At 34.6% G+C, this 27,418-nt stretch overlaps 1 protein-coding gene across 5 annotated transcripts in view; it reads right to left on the reverse strand.

The window, feature by feature from the left end:
- The window catches only part of OFD1 (OFD1 centriole and centriolar satellite protein), a 61,516-nt gene that overhangs the window by 32,137 nt on the left and 1,961 nt on the right, over positions 1 to 27,418 (reverse strand). For 4 of the 5 annotated variants that reach the window (XR_006355679.1, XM_043995859.1, XM_043995858.1 and 1 more), the window contains exons 3-14: positions 27,047 to 27,247; positions 25,566 to 25,634; positions 25,444 to 25,474; positions 22,444 to 22,554; positions 17,877 to 18,013; positions 17,435 to 17,608; positions 15,456 to 15,562; positions 14,562 to 14,681; positions 12,820 to 12,893; positions 12,332 to 12,423; positions 2,603 to 2,792; positions 1,061 to 1,191 (exon numbers count right to left, since the gene is read on the reverse strand). Coding sequence is in view for 4 of the 5 variants with exons in the window: in XM_043995859.1 (XP_043851794.1) it covers positions 1,061 to 1,191; positions 2,603 to 2,792; positions 12,332 to 12,423; positions 12,820 to 12,893; positions 14,562 to 14,681; positions 15,456 to 15,562; positions 17,435 to 17,608; positions 17,877 to 18,013; positions 22,444 to 22,554; positions 25,444 to 25,474; positions 25,566 to 25,634; positions 27,047 to 27,247 (1,437 nt within the window). In the remaining variant the exon portion in view is untranslated. Of the gene's footprint in view, positions 1 to 1,060; positions 1,192 to 2,602; positions 2,793 to 12,331; positions 12,424 to 12,819; positions 12,894 to 14,561; positions 14,682 to 15,455; positions 15,563 to 17,434; positions 17,609 to 17,876; positions 18,014 to 22,443; positions 22,555 to 25,443; positions 25,475 to 25,565; positions 25,635 to 27,046; positions 27,252 to 27,418 lie in introns of all 5 variants that reach the window. The other variant, XM_043995861.1, reaches the window with a different exon arrangement.

The following is a 27,418-nucleotide window of genomic DNA, read 5'->3' on the forward strand; positions in this document are numbered from 1 at the left end:
GCTAAATGGTCAAAGGATATAAACAGGCAGTATTCAGAAGAAGCAATTAAAGCAGTCTATAGTCTTATAAAAAAAAAAAACTACTCTGCATCACTACTGATTAGAGAAAGGCAAATTAAAACAACTCTGAAGTACTACTTCACATCTATAAGAAATGACAAATGCTAGAAGGGATAAGGGAAAAATAGGTATTAATGAACTGCTGATGGAGTAGTAAACTGTTCCAACTATTCTGGAGAACAATTTGCAACTAGGCCCAAAGGGCTATAAAACTGTACATACCCTTTGACCCATCAATACCACTACTAGGTCTGTACCCCAAAGAAAAAGGAAAAGGGGCTATAGGTACAAAAATATTTATAGCAACTCTTTTTTTTGGTGGCAAAGAATCAGAAATGGAGGGGATACTCAGCAATTAGGGAATGGATGAACTAGTTACGGCATATGATTGTGCTCTAAGAAATGATGAGGAAGAGGTTTCAGAAAAACATAGCAAGACTATACAAACTCATGCAAAGTGAAGTGAACAATTGGAGAGTAATTATTGTGCACAGTAACAGCAATGTTGTAATGTTGAGCAATTGTGAAAGACTTGGCTACTCTCATCAATACAATAATCAAAGACAATTCCAAAGGACTCATGGTGAAAAGAATACAATTCACCTCCAGAGAGAGAACTGATTAACAGAATCTGTGTTCAAAGTGAAGTATAATTTTCTCTATTTTTCTTGCTTTTTAAAAAAAATATGGCAATAAGGAAATATTTTCCATGATTTGACATGTATAACTGATATCATATTACTTGCCTTCTCAGTAGGTGGATGAGGTGTGGAAGGAAAAGAATTTGGAACTCAAAATATAAAAGGAAAAAAATGTCTAAAATAATGAATGTAAATGTTTAAAAAATAACTAGGAAAGGAATCTTTGGATATGTTTTCTTTTAAAAATACACAAGGATATTCCTTACAACAGATTGATTTGAGCCATGTTTACATGCCTATAACACATGCAAAGAAATGTCAATACACTTTAAATAACAAAAGAAACGAGCAAGCATCACCTCATTTTGAAGCCGTTTTTCCAGGGCTTGTTTCTCAGCCTCAAACTCCTTCTGTTCAAGCTTTCTTGCATTTTCTGCCTTCTTTGATTCTTTCTGTAAAGCTATGAGCTCAGCTGATGGCTGAGTAAATCCTATAGTAATAAATAATAAAGAATTTGTCACTATAGTTATAATTTATTTCACTTAAAAAGTATTTATTTCACTGACTATATAATTAGTATAATATATTTTGCACAAAGTAAGTTTGCCATATATCATAGGATTGATGATGATTATGATATTAGCTTTATTAAATTAAAAATCCTCTTGGTTTCAAAACCTTAGAAATTAATAAACATCTACCAAATTAACTTGAAAATATATTTTAGGTATATCTCAAAAAACTGCTTTCTATTTTTGCTTTCAAAAAAATTTCCTTAGATCCTCTGTTCAACCTCAACTCTTATCTATGTTATACCAGAAAACATCTGAATGCAGTATAAATCTGTCTAGCTGTACTAGGTCTAACCTGACATGTTTTACTTCTTTTTTACCCAACTTTCCCTCCATACATTGCACCCTGCCCAGAACAATGTTAATCTTTTTAAAGTTGTCTATAGTTCAGCAACATTAACTATTATTTAATTTTAGGTAATCCTTTACTAAGCCATTAAACTAGAGGGAGAAAGGGGCATGACGCAGTATCTCACATTTAGACTCACAAGAAATATCTCACATTCATACTAAAATAATTGAGTTTGGAATTATTTGAAACAAATTGTTTTGAGAAACCAAAAATTCCTTCACATAGTATAAATAACTAAAAAGCATATAAGTCATCAAGAAGGGGAAGAAAGGGGAGAATGGAACAAGCACTTATTAAGCAGCTACTATGTGCTAAGTGCTTTACAAATATCATCTCATTTGCAATGCAATAAGCTAGGCTCTAGAGATGTATAAATACAACATTTAGACTAATTCTGTCTAACGAGGTCTACACAGGAATTCCCATGTGACTACTTCATTTTTACTGATATGAGGACAGTCTCAGTTCCAAAGGAATTAACATATAGTTTGCATTAATGTTGAAAGGAAGAATATTACTCTTTCTCTAGGCTAATCAAAATCCAAAAGAAAGTGAATTCTTATGATTTTAAAAGTTTTATGTGAAACAACTGCCTGAATGACACAAATAACTTCAACTATTAACACTATTAATTTTGCAAAGGCAAATGGAAGTATCAAAATTATTAAATAATTTAACATAAGAATTTTCATGAAAATTCACATTAATTTCACAAGTACAATAAAGCATCTTAATTGTGAAAATGATATGCTCAAATTCTCAAAAGGATTTGTGATTTCATTGATTTGAATGTTTCCAATGATGATGCAGATAGCAACCCATCCATTTCTGTCCATCCTAAGCAACTCCTGTTCATGTCATCCCCTAATTTCACTTCAATTATATAATAAACCACCCAAAGTTATAAAACAGTTATATAGTTCTAATTTAGTAGGAACTCTGTGAATACATGGAACTGAAACAAAGATATTTCATACTTCTTTGAAGTTGTATGTTTTCATTTCTGATTTCTTCCATTTGTTGTTTCAGTAACTTATTTTGTGCTTGAAGCTCCAGTCTCTCTTCTTTCAAAAGGAGATAATCAGTAGTATCTTTAAGTTTTTCAGTCAGCAACTGGTTTTGTTTTGTTACTAATAAAATCTGTCCTTTGAGAGAATCCAATTCAAGCTGTATACAAAAGAAGATGTATTTGGACAATGGGTACTAAGTAGCACAATGTTTAATAACATTGAGAGAAAAAAGAGAACAAGATGTGTAAGGTAGGCCTAAAGTTTTCTGTTACCACGAATCTAGGATTCCACACAACATTAATGGACAACTTGGGGGTGATCAGGTCTAGGAAAAAAAAATACTCTGAATCACACCACAAAGCCTACATATTACCTTATAAGCAGAACCATAACAGCCAGATAGGATACTTTGCTAATATAAAAATATTCCCTTCCCAGTAAGGAAACCCAAGTATATATCATGTTATTTAATAAATACAAAACCAAAGTAGAAGAAATCTGATGTCCAAATTTTCATCAATCTGTGATAGCTTGATGAAACACCTCTCTCCACTGTAAAGCTATGCCAGACATAAAGGAGGTCAATCAGTTAAGATAACCACCTGTCTTGGAGAAACTCCTACTCTTTTTCTACATTCCATATTGACAATCAAAACCTTCCATTTGCCTTTGTGATTTCATCAACACAGTGACTTCAAGATACTTTTTATTTCTTATGTTTTCCAAGTCTGTTGTTTATTTTAGGCATATTAAAATGATCTACAAAAATATAGGGGAAAAGGCCAAGATGGCGGAGAGGAAGCAGCAAGCTGCCTGAGCTCTCCTTCTGTTCCCTCAAAAAGAACATTAAATCAAGCCTCTGGACAGATTCTGAAACTACAGAACCTGCAAAGAGACAGAGAGACACAGTCTTCCAACCAGAGATAATTTAGAAGACTTCAGGAAAAGGTAGGTCTGACTCAGGCAAAAGGGAGGCCCAGTGCAGGGCAGCAGCCCAGCGCCGAGGGGGTCGGGGCAAGTCAACAGGAGCTGCAGGCCACAGCCAAACAACTGAGGCCCCTGGAACCTGGCTCAAAAATCTGGTAGCCAAGAAAGACAGTGGAAAAACCTACCTGTACCAGCCGGGAGGGCAGGTTGCTGGCTGTGGGGCCGCGAGCGGGACAAACGGGATCAGGCGCCTGGCCAAGCACACTCAGACAGGAAGTGCAGGGGGGCGAACTACACACACTATAAAGGCCTCAGAGTAAAAAGCCAGTCACACAGCACCTATACCCCTGCGCAAGAAGCCCAAAACAGGGACCCCGGTGCCCCCACAGCAGACCTCAACTTAAAAAATAAATAAATAAGCTGCAATAATGAGTAAGAAGCAAAAAAGAGCCCTCTCCATTGAGAGCTTCTGTATCAATAGGGAAGAAGCCAACACAAACTCAGATGACGACAATACCCTCAAACTGCCTACATCTGAAGCCACACAAGAGAAGGTGAATTGGTCTCAAGAACAAAAAGCCTTCTTGGAAGAGCTCAAAATGGATTTTAAGAATCAATTGAGAGAGGTAGAAGAAAAAATGGGGAGAGAAATGAAAGCAAAACAAGAAAACTATGAAAAAAGAATCAGCAGCTTGGAAAAGGAAGCACAAATGGAAAAAAAAAGTGCATGATTTCACTGAAGAAAACAATGCCTTAAAAATTAAAATTGGACAGTTGGAAGATAAGGAATCCATGAGACACCAGGAATCAGTCAAGCAGAGTCAAAAGAATGCAAAAATAGAAGAAAATGTGAAATACCTCATTGGAAAGACAACTGATCTGGAAAACAGATCGAGGAGAGACAATTTGAGAATCACTGGACTGCCTGAAAGCCATGACCAGAAAAAGAATCTAGATACCATATTCCAGGAAATTATTAAGGAGAACTGCCCTGATATCATAGAATCAGAGGATAAAATCATCACTGAAAGAATCCACCAATCACCTCCTGAAAGAGACCCCAAAAGGAAAACTCCAAGGAATATTGTAGCCAAATTCCAGAATTATCAGGTGAAGGAGAAAATACTCCAAGCAGCCAGAAAGAAGCAATTTAAATATCATGGAGCCACAGTCAGGATTGCTCAGGACCTGGCAGCTTCAACATTAAAAGACCGCAAGGCTTGGAATATGATATTCCGGAAGGCAAAGGAGCTTGGATTGCAGCCAAGAATCTATTACCCAGCAAAAATGTGCATTCTCTTTCAGGGGAAAAGATGGACATTTAGTGACATTGGGGACTTTCAATCTTTCCTGGTGAAAAGACCAGAACTGAACAGAAAATTCGATCTTAACATACAAGACTCAAGAGACGTTTAAAAAGGTAAACAGAGGGGAAAAAAAAAAAAGGTTACCTAATTAGGTTAAACTGTTTATATCCCTACATGGGAAGATAATACCCATAACTCTTAAGAATTGTAAATGTATTTGGGCAGAGAGAAGGACTTTACACAGAGGGTATAAATATAAATTGTCTTTGATGTGATGATACAAAAAAAAATTAAGGGGATAAAAAGGGAGTATATGGGGAGGAGAAAAAAGGGGAGGTGGAATGGGATGAATTATAACATATGAAGAGGTAAAAAAAAAAAACCTATTACAATAGAGGGAAAGAAAGGAGGGGTGAACATTGTTTCAACCCTACTCTCATTAGATTTGATTCAAAGAGGGAATAACATATACATTCATTGGGATAAAGAAACTTAGCTCATTCTTTAGGGAAGCAAAAGGGGAAGGGAAAGGGGGTGACTGATAGAAGGGAGGACAAAAGCAAGGGAGAAAAGGTTAAAGAAAAGAAAGGGGGATGATAAAAAGGGAGGGCAGATTGGGGGAGGCAGGGGTAAGAAGTAAAACGTCAGTGAGGAGGAATAGGGTGAAAGAAGGGGTAAAAAGTAGAAAGGGGGTAAATAGAATGGAGGGGAATAGAAGTCAGTAATAATAACTGTGAATGTGAATGGGATGAACTCTGCTATAAAACAGAAGCGAATTGCAGAGTGGATTAAAAACCAGAATCCTACAATATGCTGTTTACAAGAAACACATTTGAAGCAGAGAGATACACACAGAGTAAAGGTAAAAGGCTGGAGCAGAATATATTATGCTTCAGCTAAAGTAAAAAAAGCAGGGGTAGTAATCCTTATCTCAGACAAAGCGCAGGCAAAAATAGATCTCATTAAAAGAGATAAAGAAGGAAATTACATCTTGCTTAAAGGTACTATAGATAATGAAGAAATATCAATATTAAATATGTATGCGCCAAGTGGTATAGCATCCAAGTTCTTAGAGGAGAATTTAAATGAGTTACAAGAGGAATTAGACAGTAATACTATACTAGTGGGGGATCTGAATCTCCCCCTCTTAGAATTAGATAAATCTAGCCAAAAAATAAATAAGAAAGAAGCAAAAGAGGTGAATAGATTACTAGCAAAGTTAGACATGATAGATGTCTGGAGAAAATTGAATGGGGATAGAAAGGAATATACCTTTTTCTCAGCAGTACATGGCACATTTTCAAAAACTGACCATGTATTAGGGCACAAAAATATCATAGTCAAATGTAGAAAGGCAGAAATAGTAAATGCATCCTTCTCAGATCATGATGCAATAAAAATTACATGTAAGAAAGAGCCAGGGAAAAGTAGAATGAAAATCAATTGGAAACTAAATAATATCACTCTAAAGAATGAATGGGCCAAACCACAAATCATAGAAACAATCGATATCTATATCCAAGAGAATGACAATAATGAGACAACATGCCAAAATCTATGAGATGCAGCCAAAGAAGTCCTTAGGGGAAAATTTATAGCTCTAAATGCTTACATGAATAAAAAAGAGAAAGAGGAGATTAATGAATTGGGCATGCAACTTAAAAAGCTAGAAAAAGAACAAATTAGAAATCCCCAATTAGATACTAAATTAGAGATCCTGAAAATCAAAGGAGAAATTAATAAGATTGAAAGCAAAAAAACTATAGAATTAATCAATAAAACTAAGAGCTGGTTTTATGAAAAAACCAATAAAATAGAAAAAATATTGGTTAATTTGATTAAAAAAAAGAAAGAAGAAAACCAAATTACCAGTATCAAAAATGAAAAGGGTGATTTTACCACCAATGAAGTGGAAATTAAAGCAATAATTAGGAACTATTTTGCCCAACTGTATGCCAATAAATTTGACAATCTAAATGAAATGGATGAATATTTACAAAAATACAAACTGCCCAGGTTAACTAAAGAGGAAATAAAATCCTTAAATAAGCCCATATTAGAAAAAGAAATTGAACAAGCCATTAATGAACTCCCTAAGAAAAAATCCCCAGGGCCAGATGGGTTTAGGGGTGAATTTTACCAAACATTTAAAGAACAATTAATTCCAATATTATACAAATTATTTGGAAAAATAAATGAAGAAGGAGTTCTACCAAATTCGTTTTATGACACAAATATAGTGGTGATACCAAAACCAGGCAAAGCAAAAACAGAGAAAGAAAATCATAGACCAATTTCCCTAATGAATATTGATGCTAAAATCTTAAATAAGATATTAGCAAGGAGATTACAGCAAGTGATCACCAGGATAATACACTATGACCAGGTGGGATTTATACCAGGAATGCAGGGCTGGTTCAACATTAGGAAAACTATTAACATAATCAACCACATCAATAAGAAAACCAACCAAAATCATATGATTATCTCAATAGATGCAGAGAAAGCTTTTGACAAAATACAACACCCATTCCTAATAAAAACACTAGAGGGTTTAGGAATAGGTGGAGCTTTCCTTAGAATAATAAACAGTATCTACCTAAAGCCATCAGCAAGTATTATATGCAATGGAGATAAATTAGAGGCCTTCCCAATAAGATCAGGGGTGAAACAGGGATGTCCGTTATCACCCCTATTATTTAATATTGTACTAGAAATGTTAGCTTTAGCAATCAGAGAAGAGAAAGGAATTAAAGGAATTAGAATAGGCAAGGAGGAAACAAAACTATCACTCTTTGCAGATGATATGATGGTATACTTAAAGAATCCTAGAGAATCAACTCCAAAATTACTTGAAACAATTAACAACTTTAGCAAAGTAGCAAGATATAAAATAAATCCACATAAATCATCAGCATTTTTATACATGACCAACAAAGTCCAGCAGCAAGAGATAGAAAGAGAAATTCCATTTAAAGTAACAGTAGATAATATAAAATACTTGGGAGTCTACTTGCCAAGACAAACCCAGGAACTCTATAAGCACAACTACCAAACACTCTTCACACAAATCAAATCTGATCTAAATAATTGGAAAGATATCAATTGCTCATGGATAGGCAGAGCTAATATAGTAAAAATGACAATACTACCTAAATTAACTTATTCAGTGCCATACCAATCAGACTACCTAAAAATTATTTCATACAGCTAGAAAGAATAATAACAAAATTCATCTGGAAAAACAAAAAATCAAGAATTTCCTGGGAACTAATGAAAAAAAATTCACAGGAAGGTGGGTTAGCGGTACCAAACCTGGAGCTCTACTATAAAGCAGCAGTCATCAAAACTATCTGGTACTGGCTAAAAAATAGAGTGGTAGATAAATGGAATAGGCTAGGCTCAGGAAATGCAGTAGTAAATGACACTAGTAATGTAGTGTTTGATAAACCCAAAGACTCCAGCTTCTGGGATAGGAACTCAGTATTTGACAAAATCTGCTGGGAAAACTGGAAGATAGTATGGCAGAAATTAGGCATAGACCAATATCTTACACCTTATATTAAAATAAGGTCAAAATGGATACATGATAAGTAAACTAGGAGAGAAAGGAATAGTATACCTATCAGATCTTTGGAAAGGAAAACAGTTTATGGCCAAACAAGAGATAGAGTATTTTAGAAACTGCAAAACGGATGATTTTGATTACATTAAATTAAAAAATTTTTGTACAAACAGAAACAATGCATCCAAAATTAAAAGGGAGGCAGAAAGCTGGGAAACAATTTTTGTGGCCAGTACTTCTGATAAAGGCCTCATCTCTAAAATATATAGGGAACTAAATCAAATTTATAAGAATCCAAGTCATTCCCCAATTGAGAAATGGTCAAAGGATATGAACAGACAGTTTTCTGATGAAGAAACCAAAGCTATCTATTCCCATATGAAAAAATGCTCTAAATCTCTAATGATTAGAGAGATGCAAATTAAAACAACTCTGAGGTACCACCTGACACCTATCAGATTGGCTAAAATTACAAAAAAGGAAAATAATAAATGTTGGAGAAGCTGTGGAAAAATTGGAACACTAATGCATTGTTGGTGGAGCTGTGAGCTGATCCAACCATTCTGGAGAGCAATTTGGAATTATGCCCAAAGGGCGATAAAGCTGTCCATACCCTTTGACCCAGCAATACCACTTTTGAGTCTTTTTCCCAAAGAAATCATGGAAAGGGGAAAGGGGAAAGGGACCCACATGTACAAAAATATTTATAGCTGCTCTTTATGTGGTGGCAAGGAATTGGAAGTTGAGGGGATGCCCATCAATTGAGGAATGGCTGGACAAGTTGTGGCATATGAATACAATGAAATACTATTGTGCTGTAAGAAACGATGAGCAGGAGGAGTTCAGAGAAACCTGGAGGGTCTTTCATGGGCTGATGATGAGTGAGATGAGCAGAACCAGAAGAACATTGTACACAGTATCATCAACATTGAGTGTTGATCTACTGTGATGGACTATATTCTTCTCACCAATGCAATGGTACAGAAGAGTTCCAGGGAACTCATGATAGAAGAGAATCTCCAAATCCAGGAAAAAAAAAAAAAAGAACTGTGGAGTAGATGCTGAATGAACCGTGCTATTTCTTTTGTTTTTGGTGCTGATGTTTTTCTATTTTGAGGTTTGTCATCATTGCTCTGATTTTTCTCTTATAACATGACTAATGCAGAAATGTTTAATGTTATTGTGTGTGTGTGTGTGTGTGTGTGTGTGTGTGTGTGTGTGTGTGTGTGTGTATAACCTATATCAGATTACCTGCTGTCTAGGGGAGGGGGGAGAGGGGGAGAAAAATCTGAAATTGGAAAGCTTGTATAAACAAAAGTATAATGGAAAAAAATAAAATACTTTATTAATTAAAAAAAAAGAATATAGGCAGAGTAATTCCAAATCACACTGTAATGGATTATAGCAATTTAATGAAATTTTTAAAACTTTTATTAAATGTCTATGTGCCAAGCATTGAACTAGAATATAGGAAAACAAAGATAAAATGCAAACAGTGCCCGAGAGCTTAAAAAAAACAAAAACCCTGGGAAGACTTGTATGAACTGATGGAAAGTGAAGTGACCAGTGCAATTCATACAACAACATTGTAAAGACAAAGAACTTTGAAAGACTTAAAAACTCTGTTTAATGTATCGATCAAGATTCCAGAGAACAGATCATGAAGCATGTTGCCCACTTCTCACCAAAGAAGTGATAAGACTCAGGAAGCAAAATGAGATGTGTATTTTGGGGCATAGCCAAGATGTCAATTTGTTATCTTTAACTAGGCATGTTTGTAACATTTTTTAAAATTTCTCTCTTTTTTCCCTAATGGAAGGGGAGAAAGGAAGAGAAAATAAACACTTATTAACTAAAAAGTTTTTAAAAGATCCCTTGTCCTCAAGAAATTTGTATTCTGTGAGAAAATAATTATGTACTACAATAATACAAATAATGTACAAATTACAAGGGACAAGGGGAGAGTGCTAAAATTTAGGAACATCAGGAAAGGCTTTAAGGTGGCACTTGATCTGAGGCCTAAATAAAAGGTAGGGATTCCAAGAGATAGTAGTGAGGACGGAAAGCATTATATGTATAAAAGACAACCCACGCCAAGGTACCAAGACAGAAATGTTGTATACAAGGGATAGCAAGTGGGAATAGAGGAACAGGAAGTAATGGGAAAAAATTCTGGAAAGACAGGTTTAAGCCAGTTTGTAAATGGCTTTAAAAGCCAAAAAGAAAAGTTTGTGTTTTATTCTAGATAACAAGATTGCAATTGAAACTTCTTTAGCATGGAAGTGACATGGTTATAAATATGCATTAGAAATCTATTATGCAAAAAAACAAAAACAAAAAGAAGAAATCTATTATGGGAAGATTTCTTATAGACAATCCCATCCATAGTTTCATTTGAATGAACTTCAAAAAAGGTGTCCTTTCAGTAGCTTGTCGATATTCTCTTGTTCACTACCATTTTTTTATTCTAGAACTTTAGGTCCTTTTTATTTCTGGCTTACAGCCTTCTATTTGGTAAGACAAACACTAGTACCTCTGGTGCAGAATGTCAACTCAGTATCACACAGAAGCAGCTAAGAGCCCAAAAGGAATTTCGTAATACAAAAACCAGATCAATAAATACCAAATATTAGTGCAGAAACTGTCCCCAACATATTTCTGTTGAAGATGCCAACATTCTTACAGGCTCCCAGGTTCATAACCACAGCATTACCTTCAGATTTCAATCCTTCCTCACCCCAAATATCCATTCAATTGCTAACTCATGCCATTTCTGCTAAAACATCTCCCAAATCAAACCCCTTCTCTAGACTCAACTGGCCACTGTCCTAGCTAGTTGAGTTCCTCACTATCTCATCTCTGGATTACTATAACAGCTTCTTAAATGGATTTCCTGCCTCACATCTCTTACTACTTCAGTCTATCCCCTGTAGTTTTCCTTAAGTATAGATCTGAGGATGTGCTTTCCTTACTCAATCAACTCCAGTGGATTCCTACTGCCTCTAGAGTAAAATATAAAGACCTCTGTTTAGCTTTTAAAGCCCACACAACTTGGCCTCAACGTAGCTATTCATTCCTCCTTTGTTCCTCACTCATGACAAAACCTCTCCCATCTCCGTGCATTTGCACTGGCCATCCCATTTGCCTTCCCTCCCTCCTTTGGTCTCAGAGAATTTCTCTGTTACTTTAAGATGCAGCTCAAACACTATCTTCTGTATGAAGCCTTCCTGATGTCCCCAACTGCTAGTGTTCTCCTTCCCAACTACCATGTATTTACTTTGTATATAAAATTGTATTGTGCATGTGTGTGTATTCCTTTATGTCTCCTCCATTAAAATGCAAGCTCATTTGTTGTTCAGCTGTTTCAGTTGTTTCTGACTCTTCGCGCCCTCTTTTAAGGTTTTCTTGGCAAAGACACTACAGCAGTTTGCCATCTCCTTCTCTAATTCGTTTTATAGGTGAAGAACTGAGGCAAAAAGGGTTAAATGACTCACTCAGGGTCACAGAGCTAGTAAATGTTTGAGGTCAGATTTGAACTCAGGAAAATGAGTCTTCCTGACTCTAGGACTAGCACTCATTAACTGTGCCACCTCATTGTCCCTTGTACCACCTAACTTAAAGATAGTAATATCATTTTAGAGAACAGAACCAGAAATTCCTTTTTAAAAATTCCATGCTGGCCAGATAAATGAGGGCATGTTCTTTTCCAAATTTTAAAAAATGTTAACCAATTTAATCTAATCCAGGCCTGTACTTGGTCACAGATACATAGATTTTAAACATAATGCCCTGTCAGTGACACTGGAAAAAATTAAAACTAATTACAATGCCAGGCTATCACCAAATCTTCCTATCTTTCAATATCAACTTCAAAAACCCATCAGGTCAACAAAATACCTCAAGATCTCTGGCACGATTTATAGCTTCCCTGAATTCTTCCCTTCTGGAATTAATAGCATTGGCCTCTTCTTGCAAATGCATAGCTTTCTCTAAAAGGAAAATGAAAACAATGTCTCATAATAAGGAATTATTTTATCTGAAAATAATTCATTATAGACTTGAAACTTAGGCAACTGCGTATCAAGCACATACCAACTTACGAAATGTTTTAATAAAATATTTTGACAAGCAATCATAGATTTAAATGTCACAAATATTAAACATGGAGACCTGGAACTAGCAACTAACTGAAGGATAAGGATTATTCTTGGAATGCCATAAGTTGCTAGTAATAATTATAATGAACCCTACAAGCATATACCATATATTTTCCAATGTAGAAAATAGATCTTACATTTTAGGGGAGAGAAGGAAAAGGGAAGATGGTTATGGTTAAACAATTATTTTTTTCAGAGTTGAAAAACCAAGACTTTTTAATAAGTCACCTTTGTTCCTTTGCTCTTCTTCAATTACTCTATTAGATCTGGCAATATATTCTTCCTTTAATTCAAGCTGATACCTAGAAATCAAAATAGCTAAAATTAAGCTTGCCACAATTTTATTATAAAAAGGGAAATATATGTATATTATATATAGCTCGATTGACCAGAAAACCCTCCTCTACTACTAATCCCAGATGACCCATTGATTCAATTCAAAGAGAGTGAGAAAAGGTGAGAAAAAACAAGCCTTTCTGGTGCATTTTCCTGTTGTGAATGCCCTCTATCATCTGTCAAAGGCTTAATGATTCTAAGAGTTTCCATATTTAGAACAAATGGTATCTTAACCCTGCCCTGAAATATCCCTTGAAAAATGCCAAAATGTCATAAAATAAATTGTACATCTTATCACTTGGTCAACTATGTACTATTATTATAATATTTTGTGTGCATTTTACATACCGATATGATAAACACCGATGCTTCTGTGATTGTTCATTACTGTACCTCAAGCACCAACAAACTACTAGTAGATAAAATTGGCAAGCTACATGGTATAGCAGATAGATGGCTTCAGAATTAGGAAGACCTGGACTCAAGCCTTGCTGCTGAAATCTACTGGTTGAAGGACCATGTCACATTAACTTTGTCACTGTTAACCAAGTAACATAGGAACAGCTATGTGGCACAGTGAATAGAATGCTGGTCCTGGAGTCAAGAAGACCGGAGTTCAAATTCAGCCTCAAACACTTACTAGTAGTATAGTCCTGGGCAAGTTACTTATCTTCTATCTGCTTCAGTTTCCTCAACTATAAAATGAAGATAATAACAGCAGCTCCCTCCCAGGGCTGCTGTGCCAATCAAATGAGATAAATTATAAAATTATAAATTATGAAGCAAATTATAAATTTATAAAATTATAAATTATAAAGCACAACACCTGACACTAAAATTTCTTTGCTCACTCTCTCTCCCTGTCACTTACAATGCCCCAGGCATCTTAAGTTTCAAAAGAGTTGCAGATTTTCACTGATAGGAGAATTCCATTAGAAATTCCCTTTATATTAATTAAATCACAGGTCAAAAAAAAAAGATAAAATTGGTGAGTTATGTATTAATATTAAATGTAGCATTTAAATAGGTTTTTTTTAATGGCTCATCTCTGAAACCTAAAAACAGAGAAAAATCTGAAAATCAAGAAAAAACATTTCCTGGAATGGAAAAATTAGGATTTGGAATATTTGTAAGAAAAATAATGGGTGTATGGAAAACTTATTGCACTGCTGTAGTGATTTAGCTTTGCCCTGTTAAATGAAATAATAGTAATTTGATAAGCTTACTATAGTATGGGAAAAAAATGTATCATTACCCAATAAAGACACAAGATTCTTCAATGAATGTACTAACAGTATGACTGTAAAGCATAGCTGTCCATATTTTCCATTGCATAGATACTTCATTTTTTCCTTTCATAGATCACTTAAGTTAAATTTTTTTAGAGTCAAAGGAAATTTCTATGTCTAAATGAAAGATGTCATTTTCCACAATAAAAATTCTAAAACAACTATTACACCTTTACTTTGACATCCATATAATGAAAGCTATTTTAACTAGTACTGATTAGGAAAATAAAAATAACAATAAAAAACTTAAGTCTACATAAGTACACAAAGTACTACCTAATTCAGTAGCCCCCAAATTTTGCTTATAGAATATTTGCTGTTACTGTTATGACTAAAAGTAATTACTTTAAAAGTTCATTCTTGAGCCTTTGTTCATATGCTTCCTCCATGTTCTTCACATTCAGCTCCCTTCTTCTCAGGGATTCTTCTAAGTTTTTATATTTTTCTTCTTGTAGCTTCTGGGTTCTGATGTTAACAAAAGTACATTAAGAAAAGTAAGGAAAAAGTTTTATTTTCTGCTGAAATACTGAAGAAAATTAATTAAATTTTCCCTTGCAATGAAATACAAACTATACACATATATTAAAAAAAAAAAAGGAAGGACTCTACTACCTCCACTGCTGGCTAATCTGTGAAGCAACTTTAAGTTTTTTCTTACCCAAATAGAAATTTAAAAATCATAAAAGTTTAAAAAATATATAATTAAATACCAATTATCTAGGAGTATACAAAGTATACGATTATACACAATTACAGTCCTTACATTTCTTCCTTCCATTCCTTATGGAGGAAATAGAGGTTAGAACTATGGCTAAAATAAGATTGCTGAATTATTTTTGAATTATTAGTATGAAATTGAATATGGAGAAATTTGAATGAGACAATTTTAAATTATATTATTTAGAGACTAATGAATTAAGAAAACCTACATTAACTACTGATTACCATTCATGTTCTAAGTAGCAATTTACTGTATAAAAATATATAAATTATAGGTAGTTTATGGATGTGAAAGGCATCATTGTACTTTTCAAAATCAAAACCTATGTTTTGTTCCTGCTACCTCTGCTAGCTTCCTTAGAAATTATATGAAAAAAAATTTTATAAACAGACTACTCCTGACAATAGCACAAGATAATCCAACAGATATATATTCAATGATTAATAAAAAACTATTTGAAATACTTTAAAAAATATCATACATATTTTATTCTAAATATCCAAATTGCAATTACTTACAATTCAAAAGCTTCAATTCTTTGCTTCAGTTCAACTTCTCTACTTCTTACCATTTCTATGTCTTTCAGCAAACCCTGCCTCTGGACATAAATTTCTTTTGCTTCAATCTATAAAGTGTTCGTTTAAGTGTAATTAGTTAAACTGACCAAAAAAAAAAAAACCCAAAACAAAAACAGATACAAAATACTGTTAAATTCCAAAAAAAATATAGTATGAGACTATCAAAGTGTATTGCTTATTATCACAATCTCACTCCAAGGCTGACTGTCTAGTTTAATAGCTCACATTTATAAAACACATTCTAATGTACTTCTGTCACAATCCTTCTGTGAGGTAGGAATACAATATCATAATGCCCATTTTACAAATGAGGTACAGGGACATATCCACAATACTGGTAAACAGTGGAGCTAAAAGTATTGAAGTAAGGTCTGACCTCTAAGTTCAATACTCTGCATTACACCATGCTAACAAAAAAATTATTTGTAAAGATCCCAATAGACATTTGTCCTGACTACTCTGTATGTGTGTGTATATACATATCTATGTGTATACACACACACACACACACACACACACATATATGTTACCCTTTCTATGATTGTTTAACTAGTTTAGTTAACATTTTTCAGAAACTTGGTAAATATTGTTTTATCATCTATTCCATAGAAAAGATGATGCATTTTATACTCATATAAGAATTAGTTTTACACTATAAATAAAACTAGCACTCCTGTTTAATGTTAAACAAATTAAAACATAATGGAGATTAAATTAGGAATAGTCTCAAGAACTGGCACAATTAAAATCACTAAAAACAAGAAAACAAAGAAAAATAATACTAGCATGTGAGAAGAACTAAATGAAGCATTGGGTTGGTTTAAAATTATTTTTATATTACAGTGCTGTTCTTGTTTATTTGTTTTAGAAAATGTATTGTTTAATTTTGGTTTTAAATGCTTCAATGGTCATTAAAAAGAATTTAACTCATAGATGACCCTGATTAGGCATCAAATTTGCATAGTTGATCCCAATGAAATGTAGTCCAATTCAAATCCCTTTTTAGCACAAAGGTAAAAAGACTGTTAAAAGACTACTGCACTTACTAGCTGTGTGACCCTGGGCAAGTCACTTAACCCCAATTGCCTCACTAAAAAAAAAAAAAAAAAAAGACTACTGCAGAAATACAAATTGAGCCATTAAAACTTAAAACTGCAATAAGACTTTTGGGACACCCTATATTATCCCCAAAATGACATTCTTCAAACCCAATGTGAAATTAAATAAGAAAACAGATGGAATTTCTGACCAATCAGTTGGTTAATTTACTGATCATAAAATATACTTTAAGAAAAGGTTTTGGTCTAAAAGATAGTAACTTCAAATCACTGTACTCTGTACACTCGCATGTGCACTAAGCTTATTTTAATATATGAAAACTAGTCTAATTTTAAGACATGTTATTAATAATATAAAAACAAGAAGAGGAAATGCAAGCTCATTTAAACTCAATTCTATAAAAGAAACATGATTATTCCATTCCCAATGCCAAAACTCATCAATACATTTCTAGATTACACCAATAACTGTAGTTACAGATGACGGCAAAGGCAGAAAGCCCATCTGGGCAAAACGTGGATGAGAATGGATTTTTATTATACTTCTAGAAGCCATTTTGGACCAAAATTGGACATATCACCAATGGTGAAAGCATGGAAACTTATCAGCTCATGTTACATAACCCATGTTCAATAGCACTAAACTTTACAGTAATTTTAAAATCATTTTTGAATAAGTATTTCTTGTTGAACCACTTATTTCAGTAACACAGAAGAGTAGTAAAAACCTTTTAACTGAAATCCAAGTAGAATTTTAGTTAGGGATTTGAAAATTCGAAAGGTCTTTAATGACTCAGAGTTCATCTTGATTATTTAAGTGTCTCTATCCATTATCTACCTGTTTAAAAATTAGAGTAGTACCTCCTGATGCTTTTGAAGTCTTTCAATAGCATTCTTTTCTCGAGAAATCAGAGCTTCAGATTTTGCTTGGTGTGTTTTTTCAAATTCTTGCCGCAATTCAGTCACTTCTTTTTGGAATCTTCTTTTTTCTTCCATTCTCATTCTTGCTATTTCGATATCTTTAAAATGCTTCAACTGAAGCAAAAAATATAAACTGGTTGTTTTATATTTTTTCAGAAACATTCATTTCCAGATTTTTTTTCACAATACTACCAAAAGCCCCTCAAAAAACAGTTGGGGGGGAGCAACAGAAAAAAGAATTATATAAGCAAATGAAAAGAGACTATTCTGTGCAAAACATAATAAATGTTAGTTTAAATTGTTATACTTTGGATTGAGCCATTTCAAGATACTCCAATATATTTCTTCTTTTTATTTTAGCAGCAAGATTTACAAAACTGACCTTCTGAGACATTTCTGATTGAAGCTGTTGTTCTATTTCTTTCTTATATTCATTGAGCTTTGTTTCTAAAGATTCCAATTTAAGGCGCTGGGGATAAATATCTGCAAATTGCTCATCAATGAGTTGAAGTTTTTCAGCTACGGAAAAACGTTAGGATATATACTGGATTATTCTGCAGTAGCATAGAGTTCAGTTCAATCAAGAATGGCATAGAGGAGTCTACAGAAACCCCTCCTCAGCAGCCATCCCTCCCAAAACAAAACCATATTACATTTGGTACATACTATTAAAAAAACAAATTGTGAAAGGGGCGGAACCAAGATGGCAGAGGAAAGGCAGTAAGCTCTCAGAGCTCCTGGCACAATCACTCCAAAAAGCTGGATATAATGCCATAAGACAATTACTGGAGCAGAACCCACAAAAGGACAGGCTGAGACCATTTTCCAACCAAAGATGGCTTAGAAGGTCGGCGGGAAGGGTCTGCTGTACCGGGGTAGAAGTGGAGCCCAACCCTGCAGTCCCCCTCTGACACAGATCCAGCCCCAGGCCACGCCAGAGAAAGAGACTTCCAGAGTCTCTGAATTGGCTGCAGCTGTGGCTAACTCAGCTCACAGTCTGGTGAGAGGGTCAAATGGTTGGCCGAGGGCGGGGGATATTATAGGGGTTTCTGCTGGCACTGAGGTAGAACTCTGATGGTTTTCCTGGGCTCAGCACACAGTCTTGGATGGTGGTCCCAGGTGAGGCAGGCATGCCCACGCTTGCAACCAAAGTGAATCAGATTTGTTTCTGGATTAAAGAGCAAGCAGCCTGTGGTTACTTACAGACTAGAACACAGGCCAGGTGAGCTGAGAACGTGCCTCTCCTTAAATATTACCACCTGGGACCCCCTGAAGCTTGGGATAGTGAGTCCTGCAGGCAGTGCCCACTTTAAGGAGTCAAAAAAAAGAAGAAGAAAAGGGAGTCAAAAGTCAAAAAACAGGCTGACAAGGGGCGGCTAGGTGGCGCAGCGGATAAAGCACTGGCCCTGGATTCAGGTGTACCTGAGTTCAAATCTGGCCTCAGACACTTGACACTTACTAGCTGTGTGACCCTGGGCAAGTCACTTAACCCCCATTGCCCCGCAAAAAAAAAAAAAAAAAAAATAGGCTGACAAGATGAGCAGGCAGAAAAAGGGGCGGACCACAGAAAGTTTCTTTGGTGACAAGGAAAATTGAGGTACACCCTCAGAAGAGGATAGCAATGTCAGGGCTCCTATATCCAAAGCTTCCAAGAAAAATATGAATTGCTCTCAAGCCACAGAAGCACTCAAAAAGGACTTTGAAGATAAAGAGAGGTAGAGGAAAAAATGAGAGTGATGCAGGAAAGTCATGAAAAAAAATTCAACAGCTTGAAAAACCAAATGGAAAAGCTCTCTGAAGAAAATAACTGCCTAAGAATTAGGATTGAACAAATGGAAGCTAGTGATTTTATGAGAAACCAAGACACAATAAAGCAAATCCAAATGAATAAAAAAGTAGAGGGCAATTTGAAATATCTTCTTGGAAAAAACAGTTGACCTGGAAAATAGATCCAGGAGAGATAATTTGAAAATTATTGGACTACCTGAAAACCATGATAAAAAAAATAACAAATTGTGAATTTAAATGAAACACAGAATCCTAAAATTTTAGAACTGTTTTTTTTTTTTAGTCATGGAGTATTTGGGGACTGTTGAAAGCATCATAACATTTACCAATGCAATCCAGCCTACCATCTTGCTCCTAGTCCAGGCCCAACACATTATCTACCTGTACTACATGATCCAAGGTAACTTGATGGACTACCCACCCAACTGCATGTCATAGTCTACAAAGTAGACAAAGATTCTATTTAACTTCTCCTATGCAAATTGTGAGGTTAATCTCTTTTGTGTGAGTGTAGATCTCAGAGAAACATCTGTATTGTTCAAGGGCATGATGCAAACAAGAAGTCATCTTCAAACAGGAGCATCTAGCCTATTTTGCCGTCTATAAGGGATTCCTCTTCTATTTTTATTTACATTTCCCTTGGTAATAGAACATACTGGGATAGAGTATACCTTTCCTTGTTATTTATTTTATTTAATATACAGATACCACTATGTCTTGGAAAAGTCCAACATTTGCTTAGGATCCCTCCATGATCTCTATCTATTTCTGGAATCCTTTACAGTATTAACATATGCAATGGAAACCTTGGAGGTTGGGTTTACTCTATCAAGGCAAATGCTATTTTCATATTCAACCATAATAGCAGGAATCACATAGGCTTAAAACTTTAGTGTCATCCTTGACTCCTCATTCCCATCCTTCATTTCCAATCTGTTGCCAAGTTCTGTCCATTTTCTCTTATATATGCCCCCTTCTTTCCTCTGACACTGCCAACATCCTAGTGCAGGTGCTCATCACCTCAAGCCTGGACTATTGCAATAGGCTGCTAGTTAGTTTCTCTGACTTGAGTCTCTTCCCACTAATTGCTTAGTTGTCAAACTGAACTTCCTGAAACAAAGATATAACCATGTCACTACCCTAATTCAATAAACTCCCTTATACTTACAGAATCAATAAGGCATCTTCTGGCTTATAAAACTTTTCATAACATAGCTCCTTACTACCACATTTCTGATCTTCTTAAATCTCATTCCCTCCACATACTCTGCCATACAGTGATGCTGGTCTCCTTGCTATTCTTCACACATGATATTCCACCTCCCAATTTTATGCATTTTCACTGGCTGCTTCCCTCGCTTCTGCCTCCTCGACTCTCTGGCTTCCTTCAAGTCTCAAATGAAGTTCCATCTTTGTCAACAAGCCTTTCCCAGACCTCCTTGACCAAAGCACCTTCCCTCTGAAATGACTTCCAATGTATCTTGTTTAGATAAAGTTGTATGTCATCTCCCCATTTAGACTGTGAACTCTTTGGGGGCAGGGACTGTTTTGGGCTTTTCTTTGTATCTCCAGCATTCAGCTGAGAGCCTAGTATATAGCATTCACTTAATAAGTGCTAATTGTTTTTAAAAAGTGCTAATTGGTTGACTGACCAGATGGGTCACTGTCTTCAAATACATGAAAAACTCTCAAAAAGACAAAAATTAGACTTATACTTGACCCCAGGGAGCAAAACAGACCAGTGAACAGGTAGCATTTAAGAGGGACAACCTACAGTTCAACATAAAGAAAATTATTAAAGCTTCCCCAAAACAGAATTAACAGCCTCGGGATGCACTGAGTTCCCTGTCACCAGAGCTAAAGTGGAGACAGGACAACCACCTGTCAAAGACATTGTAGATGGAATTCATGCTCTATGAATAGGCTGATTTGGCTGACCTCAAGGTCCCTTCAAACTCTATTGAGTGATAGTGCAAAATAGGGAATGACTCCATTAATGCAGAGCTGTGGGAAAATAAACAAGCTAAAAAGGGGACTGTAAAGCAACACTGTCATTAAAAAGTTAACATTAAGGGGCAGCTAGGTGGTGCAGTGGATAGAGCACCGGCCCTGGAGTCAGGAGTACCTGAGTTCAAATCCGGCCTCAGACACTTAACACTTACTAGCTGTGTGACCCTGGGCAAGTCACTTAACCCCAATTGCCTCACTAAAAACAAACAAACAAGTAAAAAAAGTTAACATTAATTACTACAAGTATGATTTTTAGGAGTTCCAGATCCCAAATTAGCAAGATTTATAAACTTTGGCAATAAGAGTTAATTTCTCAGGGGTCCCCTTTCAACTGTTTAAATAAGGAGGTTAAAATGCATGATTTCTAAGGTCCATTTTAGCTTTACAATTTTACACTTAAATTTCATGCACCAAATTATTATTCTATATGTAGCAAGCCCCTTATTTGAGTATACTATAAATACTTTTAATCCTGACATGATAAGGAAGAATTGGGAAAAGTCCATATTTGAACAATGAATGGAAAACTGAAAAAGTAAGACTCACTAAAAAGTAAGACACATCATCCAAGTACATCAGAGATTATCCTTAAGGAGGGTATTTTTCTTCTATACCAGGGAAAAACTTAGAAAATTAATTAATAGCTGTGATTGAGATTATGCATTGGAAAGAATTACCTACTAGAAAGAATGACAAAATACCAGCCCAAGGAAGAATTACTAACCCTAGGTACTGTTAGAAAAGGGATGTACAAGTATAATCATTTAGACTGAATATGACCAGATCATTGTTTTAGAACCTGAAGGAACCAGTACCTACAGTATGAAGATGAGTAAATTGAGGCCCAGGGAGATTAAGTGATTTTCCCCACATTACAGAAAAAATAAGTAGAAGAGCCAGAATTCAAATCCAAATTCTCCAATTCCAAATTCAGTGGTCTTTCCACTGAACTACACTGCCTGCCTAGGTTCTTTCTAGTAATAAGATTCCAAAGAAATAAATGAAGTTCTCTCACAACTCACAGAACTGAGTTACTCAAGTGAAAAGGTTAACAAGATATAAAATAGAATAGCATATTAGTTCATTTCTACATGTTAAAAGAAAAAAAAAAACCTCATACACAGCAAAAATTAAAGGAAGGCAATGGTTACCAAGAGATTCACGAGCAGGTAATAATGCTGAACTTGTTTGAGTCTCTATATTACAACTTTCCCTGGATAGATGATATTCTGTCAATTCCATCAAAATCTGCATGAGAAAACCTTTAAAAATATAACAAATCAATTTATGAAATTTATGAATCAAAGTTAAAAATCAAAATTTTCATTTCACATATACAGAGAAAAAGTTTCTCCACACAACAAAAAAAAAGCAGTTAAGGTTCAATTATTTACACTTCATTCATTTAAATAAACAACAACAAATCAAAATTTTTGAAGAAGTGGTGAATTCCAGTAGGTATGGGGCTTACTGTTTATTACTGTCATTTATACTGTTTGACACAGCTGTTATGTTGGTTGGTTTTGTTCCTTTCCCTCCCTCTTTCTTTTTAAATCTTTGTTTCATTTTTTAAATGAAAATAATGTAAAAACAAAAAGGAAAAATCCTAAATTTAAAGGAATTTCCTTAAATAATGAGAAATCTGATCAGAAAGGGAAAATGAGGGGCGGCTAGGTGGTGCAGTGGATAAAGCACCAGCCCTGGATTCAGGAGTACCTGAGTTCAAATCCGGGCCTCAGACACTTGACACTTACTAGCTGTGTGACCCTGGGCAAGTCACTTAACCCCCGTTGCCCCACAAAAAAAAAAAAAAAAGAAAGAAAGAAAGGGAAAACGAATGAAAATTATTTGAAAGGCAGAGTGACACAGTGAGGAAAGAGTTGGCTTAGAAATCAAGTAAGACCTTAGTTCAAGAATCAGCTATAATACATACTAGCTGCACAACTCTGGTAAGTCCCAATTTCTCAGAGCTCTTGGCAACTTTTTTTTGGGGGGGGGAGGGGGCAACTTTCTATGGCTGTAAGTTGCAAAGAAGGTGCCTATTCACATTGGTAGTGAGAGCCTTTTCCTTATACCAACAAAATCATGTCTAGTCCCTAACCCCTTACACAGGACATATTAGCTTTTTTTTTTTTTGCGCGGGCCAATGAGGGTTAAGTGACTTGCCCAGGGTCACACAGCCAGTAAGTGTCAAGTGTCTGAGGTCAGATTTGAATTCAGGTCCTCCTGAATCCAGGGCCAGTGCTTTATCCACTGCGATACCTAGCTGCCTTGTAGGACATATCAGAATAAGCACTGAAAGGAAGATAAGACAAACTTCCCCAGAAGTTGACGAAACTTCTCTAGAGGTTTTTAATATCTTTATCTTACAAAACATTGGGACTGGACTACTTTTTAATATCCTTTCCAAATCTAAGATTACTTCGGAAACAGGGTCATATTAGATTTTCAAAGCACCAAAGAAGCAGGCTGGTCTTTGAAAAGTTAAAATTTAGGGATTATTTATACTTTAAATGTACTTCAGAATGTCTCAGAATCTCTATGGCTGTCACTACTACCACAACTAGTCTTTAAATTACTTTAGCCCAGTCACTGAAAAACATAATAAAGACAATATAAGTTTAAAACATTACTGATTTTAGATAATTCTCCAGGTAATCCAACTTCACACTGTATAAGAATATGAGCATGCAAACTTGTAGAAATATAGATAAAGCTCTCTGAACTTACCAAAATACATTTGAAGATTAAAGACAGTTCACTCTGATAAAATTTTAAATAATAACATTTTTTGTCTTATCTATCATTGTAGGCTTATCTTCAAGTAAATTTTAGGTAATTTTAATTTATAAAAATTGTGCTTTCTATAATTACTGTATTATTTTGTAACAAACAAATCAGAAGTATTCTATATCCTGTTATATTATAATAAAACAGATAAAAAGTTATTTAAAAATTTTATTGCCTATTTCCATTGATCTGAAACCAATTTACCATAGTTTACATGTAATTATTAAAAGCTAATGCTATAACTTCAAATAGTATAAATTTGAATGATGTGACCACTTCAAAAGGATTCATTATCTGTATTAACTGGGACTTAGCAGGGCTATGGGTTCATTAACTTTTAGATGAATTGAGAGTCTGAACTTTTTTTCCAATTACAAAGGTATACTCATATTTGAAAAGGTTGGGAACCACTGTTCTAGATTATTTAGAGGTACTATAAAGACAAGACAGTTTATTGGGCAACTTCTCAACCAATGTAAGTGCTACAAAATCCAACATCAAGAATAATTAATTCTATGCTATAAAAAGCTATAGTATCCAATGGATGGTTAAAATAAATTTAAATTGATTCAACTCTTTTAAACAAATATTTATTGACAGGATCAGAAAGTAACTAAAATGTCAGAAATTCATATGTCTGTTAAGTGAATTTATTAAAATCTGAATTTTGCTGAAATTTGTCAATAATAGCTAATATTTATATAGTCCTTCAAAGTTTATAAACACTTATCTCCATTTTAAAGATAAGGAAAATGAGGCAGAGGTTAGGCAACTCACCCAGAATAGCATTGGATGATACCAACAAGAGAGGTAGGACTCTACCAACTAAGGTCTTCCTGATCTCTACTTCCACTATGACACCCAGCTGCCAAATACCAGTCAGTTATAATACTTTTACTTAATTTGTTATGAATTATGCTGTCTTCCATTCTTCTATTTGTGTTACTAAACATAAAGGCAGTATGGTATGCTAGACTTGACAAAGGTTCAAATTTCATCTTTACAATAACTTGTATGACATGGGACTAATTACTTAACCTCTAAGTCTTAGGAAAATTCCTATTACTTATATACTAATTCATGAAAAGATGGTAAAGGGAGTTCCCACATTGAGGAAGTCACAGATCCTTTTCATATTTATATTACCAAATAGATAAAGGAAAAAAATTTATGAGTAACTACTTTTTTCAGGAAAAGAGTATGGCATTAAAAACTGTTAAAATATCTTGGAATTGTATTGAAAAAAGTACCCAATTATTTAATTCAAAGTGAATAATACAAATTAGAACATTATTTTTCCCCTTAAAAGGACAATAACACAGTAATTTATATACTTCTAGCATAATATATGAATCTTGTACCTTTTTGGTTCTCTTTTTGAATTTTTGAAGTCTAAAAAAAAGAAAAAAGAAAAAAAGAATTAGTTTCATTCAACTATGGTTAGTAAACCAAAGCAGATTTCCAGAATCTAAAATAATCCTACCAATGATTTGTAGAAACTGGATTTAGGGTTGATTTTAATCAGCTGGAGCAGATCTTGCATAGAAAAAACCTTTTTAAAAGAAAATTAAAAATTAATGGTATAAAATTCTGTCATTTTAGGTATAATTTTTTAAAAATCAGGAAAATATAGCAACATTCAAATTAATAGAACAGGTATAACTACACTAATAAATCTGATTTTTATATACAACAAATGTTGAATGCACAAATTTATCATACTTACATAGCTTCTATAGCACAAAATTCAAAGAATTTATTAACTGAATGGAAGCATAGGATCAGAGCACATTGATATTGATAAAAGCTAACATTTACATAATGCTCACTATGTTCCAGGCACTGTGCTAAGCATTTTTTATAAAAATTAACTCATTTGATTATCACAACAACCCTAGGAGGTAGGAGTTCTTAGTTCCCCATTTTACAGATGGAAAACTGAGACAAACAGAAAATACATATTACCTGCCTAAAGTCACACAGCCAATAAGTATCTGAGTGTCTCCAGGCTGGGCACTCTTATCCACTGTGCTGTCTAGTTGCTAGTTATAAAAATTGAGAGTAATATGAATGTACTTTTTTAAAAAGGAAAAATAAATTAATATGTAGCATTTCTTATATAATATCAGTAGCTCTACAAAAAAACACTTAAAATTGTAAATAAATTAGTATAACTCAAACATCTATAGCATTTCATGGTTTACAATTTGTTTTCTTATAATACTGCACAAGATGATGCTGTCAAGTATTATTAGGTATATGGATGGCAACCTTTCGCCTTCAAAATCATTAGATGACTCATACCAATAGTAACTAAAAAAAATTTTTATGATTAGGGCAGATAGTTGGAGACAAGAAGACCTGAGTTCAAATCCCTGGCCTCAGACACTTAGGATCTGTATGACCCTGGGAAAATTACTTAACCCTCTTTGCCTCCGTTTCCTTATTTGTAAAATAAGCTGGAGAAGGAAATGGCAAATCACTCCAGTATTTTTGCCAAGGAAAACCCCAATGGGGTCACAAAGAGTTGGACACGACTGAAACAAATAAGCAAAAATTATCATGCTTATTGAAGGATGTAGGGATAAAGCTGGCACACTGCTTCCAGGTGAACCACAACTTGTCCCAACCCTGACTCTTGGTGTCCCCTGAATGCTCTTAGCTGAGTGTACCAAAGGGTCAAAAGTATACATTTAGACTATTCAAAGCAGGTCCAGGTTGCCTAAGATACACTGTCTAGGAATAACAGGAGTTCCTAGGAACATGTGAAAAATCTTTCTAGAGTATGATTTTTGTTTGATCCAAGTATTTGGTATATTAAATTGAATAAATTTCCTTCCTTCAACCCAGGATTTAAGGTTGATTTGAAGTACTAAAGTACTACTGTTTTACTGATGAGAGGAAAGTAAAGCACAGAGATATTCTATATAAAAGTGAATCAAAAGGCAGAGAAAGGATGATTACCTTTTCTTTTTCTAAGCCACTCTCAGGAAAGAAAACAGAGAGCGAATATTCATAGCCACACCTTCGAAGGTGATCAGCCACAAGACTATTAGAAGCCCCAACTAATAGTGAGCTTCCTTCAACAGGAATGGACTGTGGCTGCACTTCTCCACTCAAAACAGGATGCATCAACTCATGAATGAGCTGGTTTCGAAGTTGAGTCTACCTCCAAAAAAAAAAAAAAAGAATACATAAAAAATCTTTCTAAAATATTATTTTTGTTTAATAAAAGTATCTGGAATATTACATTGAATAAGTTTCTTTCCTTCAACCCAGAAAGGTTCTTTTTCTCTTACAATGAGAATCAAATATCTTTCTACATTACACACAGGT

This window comes from Dromiciops gliroides, chromosome 3, assembly GCF_019393635.1.
Source record: "Dromiciops gliroides isolate mDroGli1 chromosome 3, mDroGli1.pri, whole genome shotgun sequence".
In the NCBI taxonomy this organism is placed as follows: Eukaryota; Metazoa; Chordata; class Mammalia; order Microbiotheria; family Microbiotheriidae; genus Dromiciops; species Dromiciops gliroides.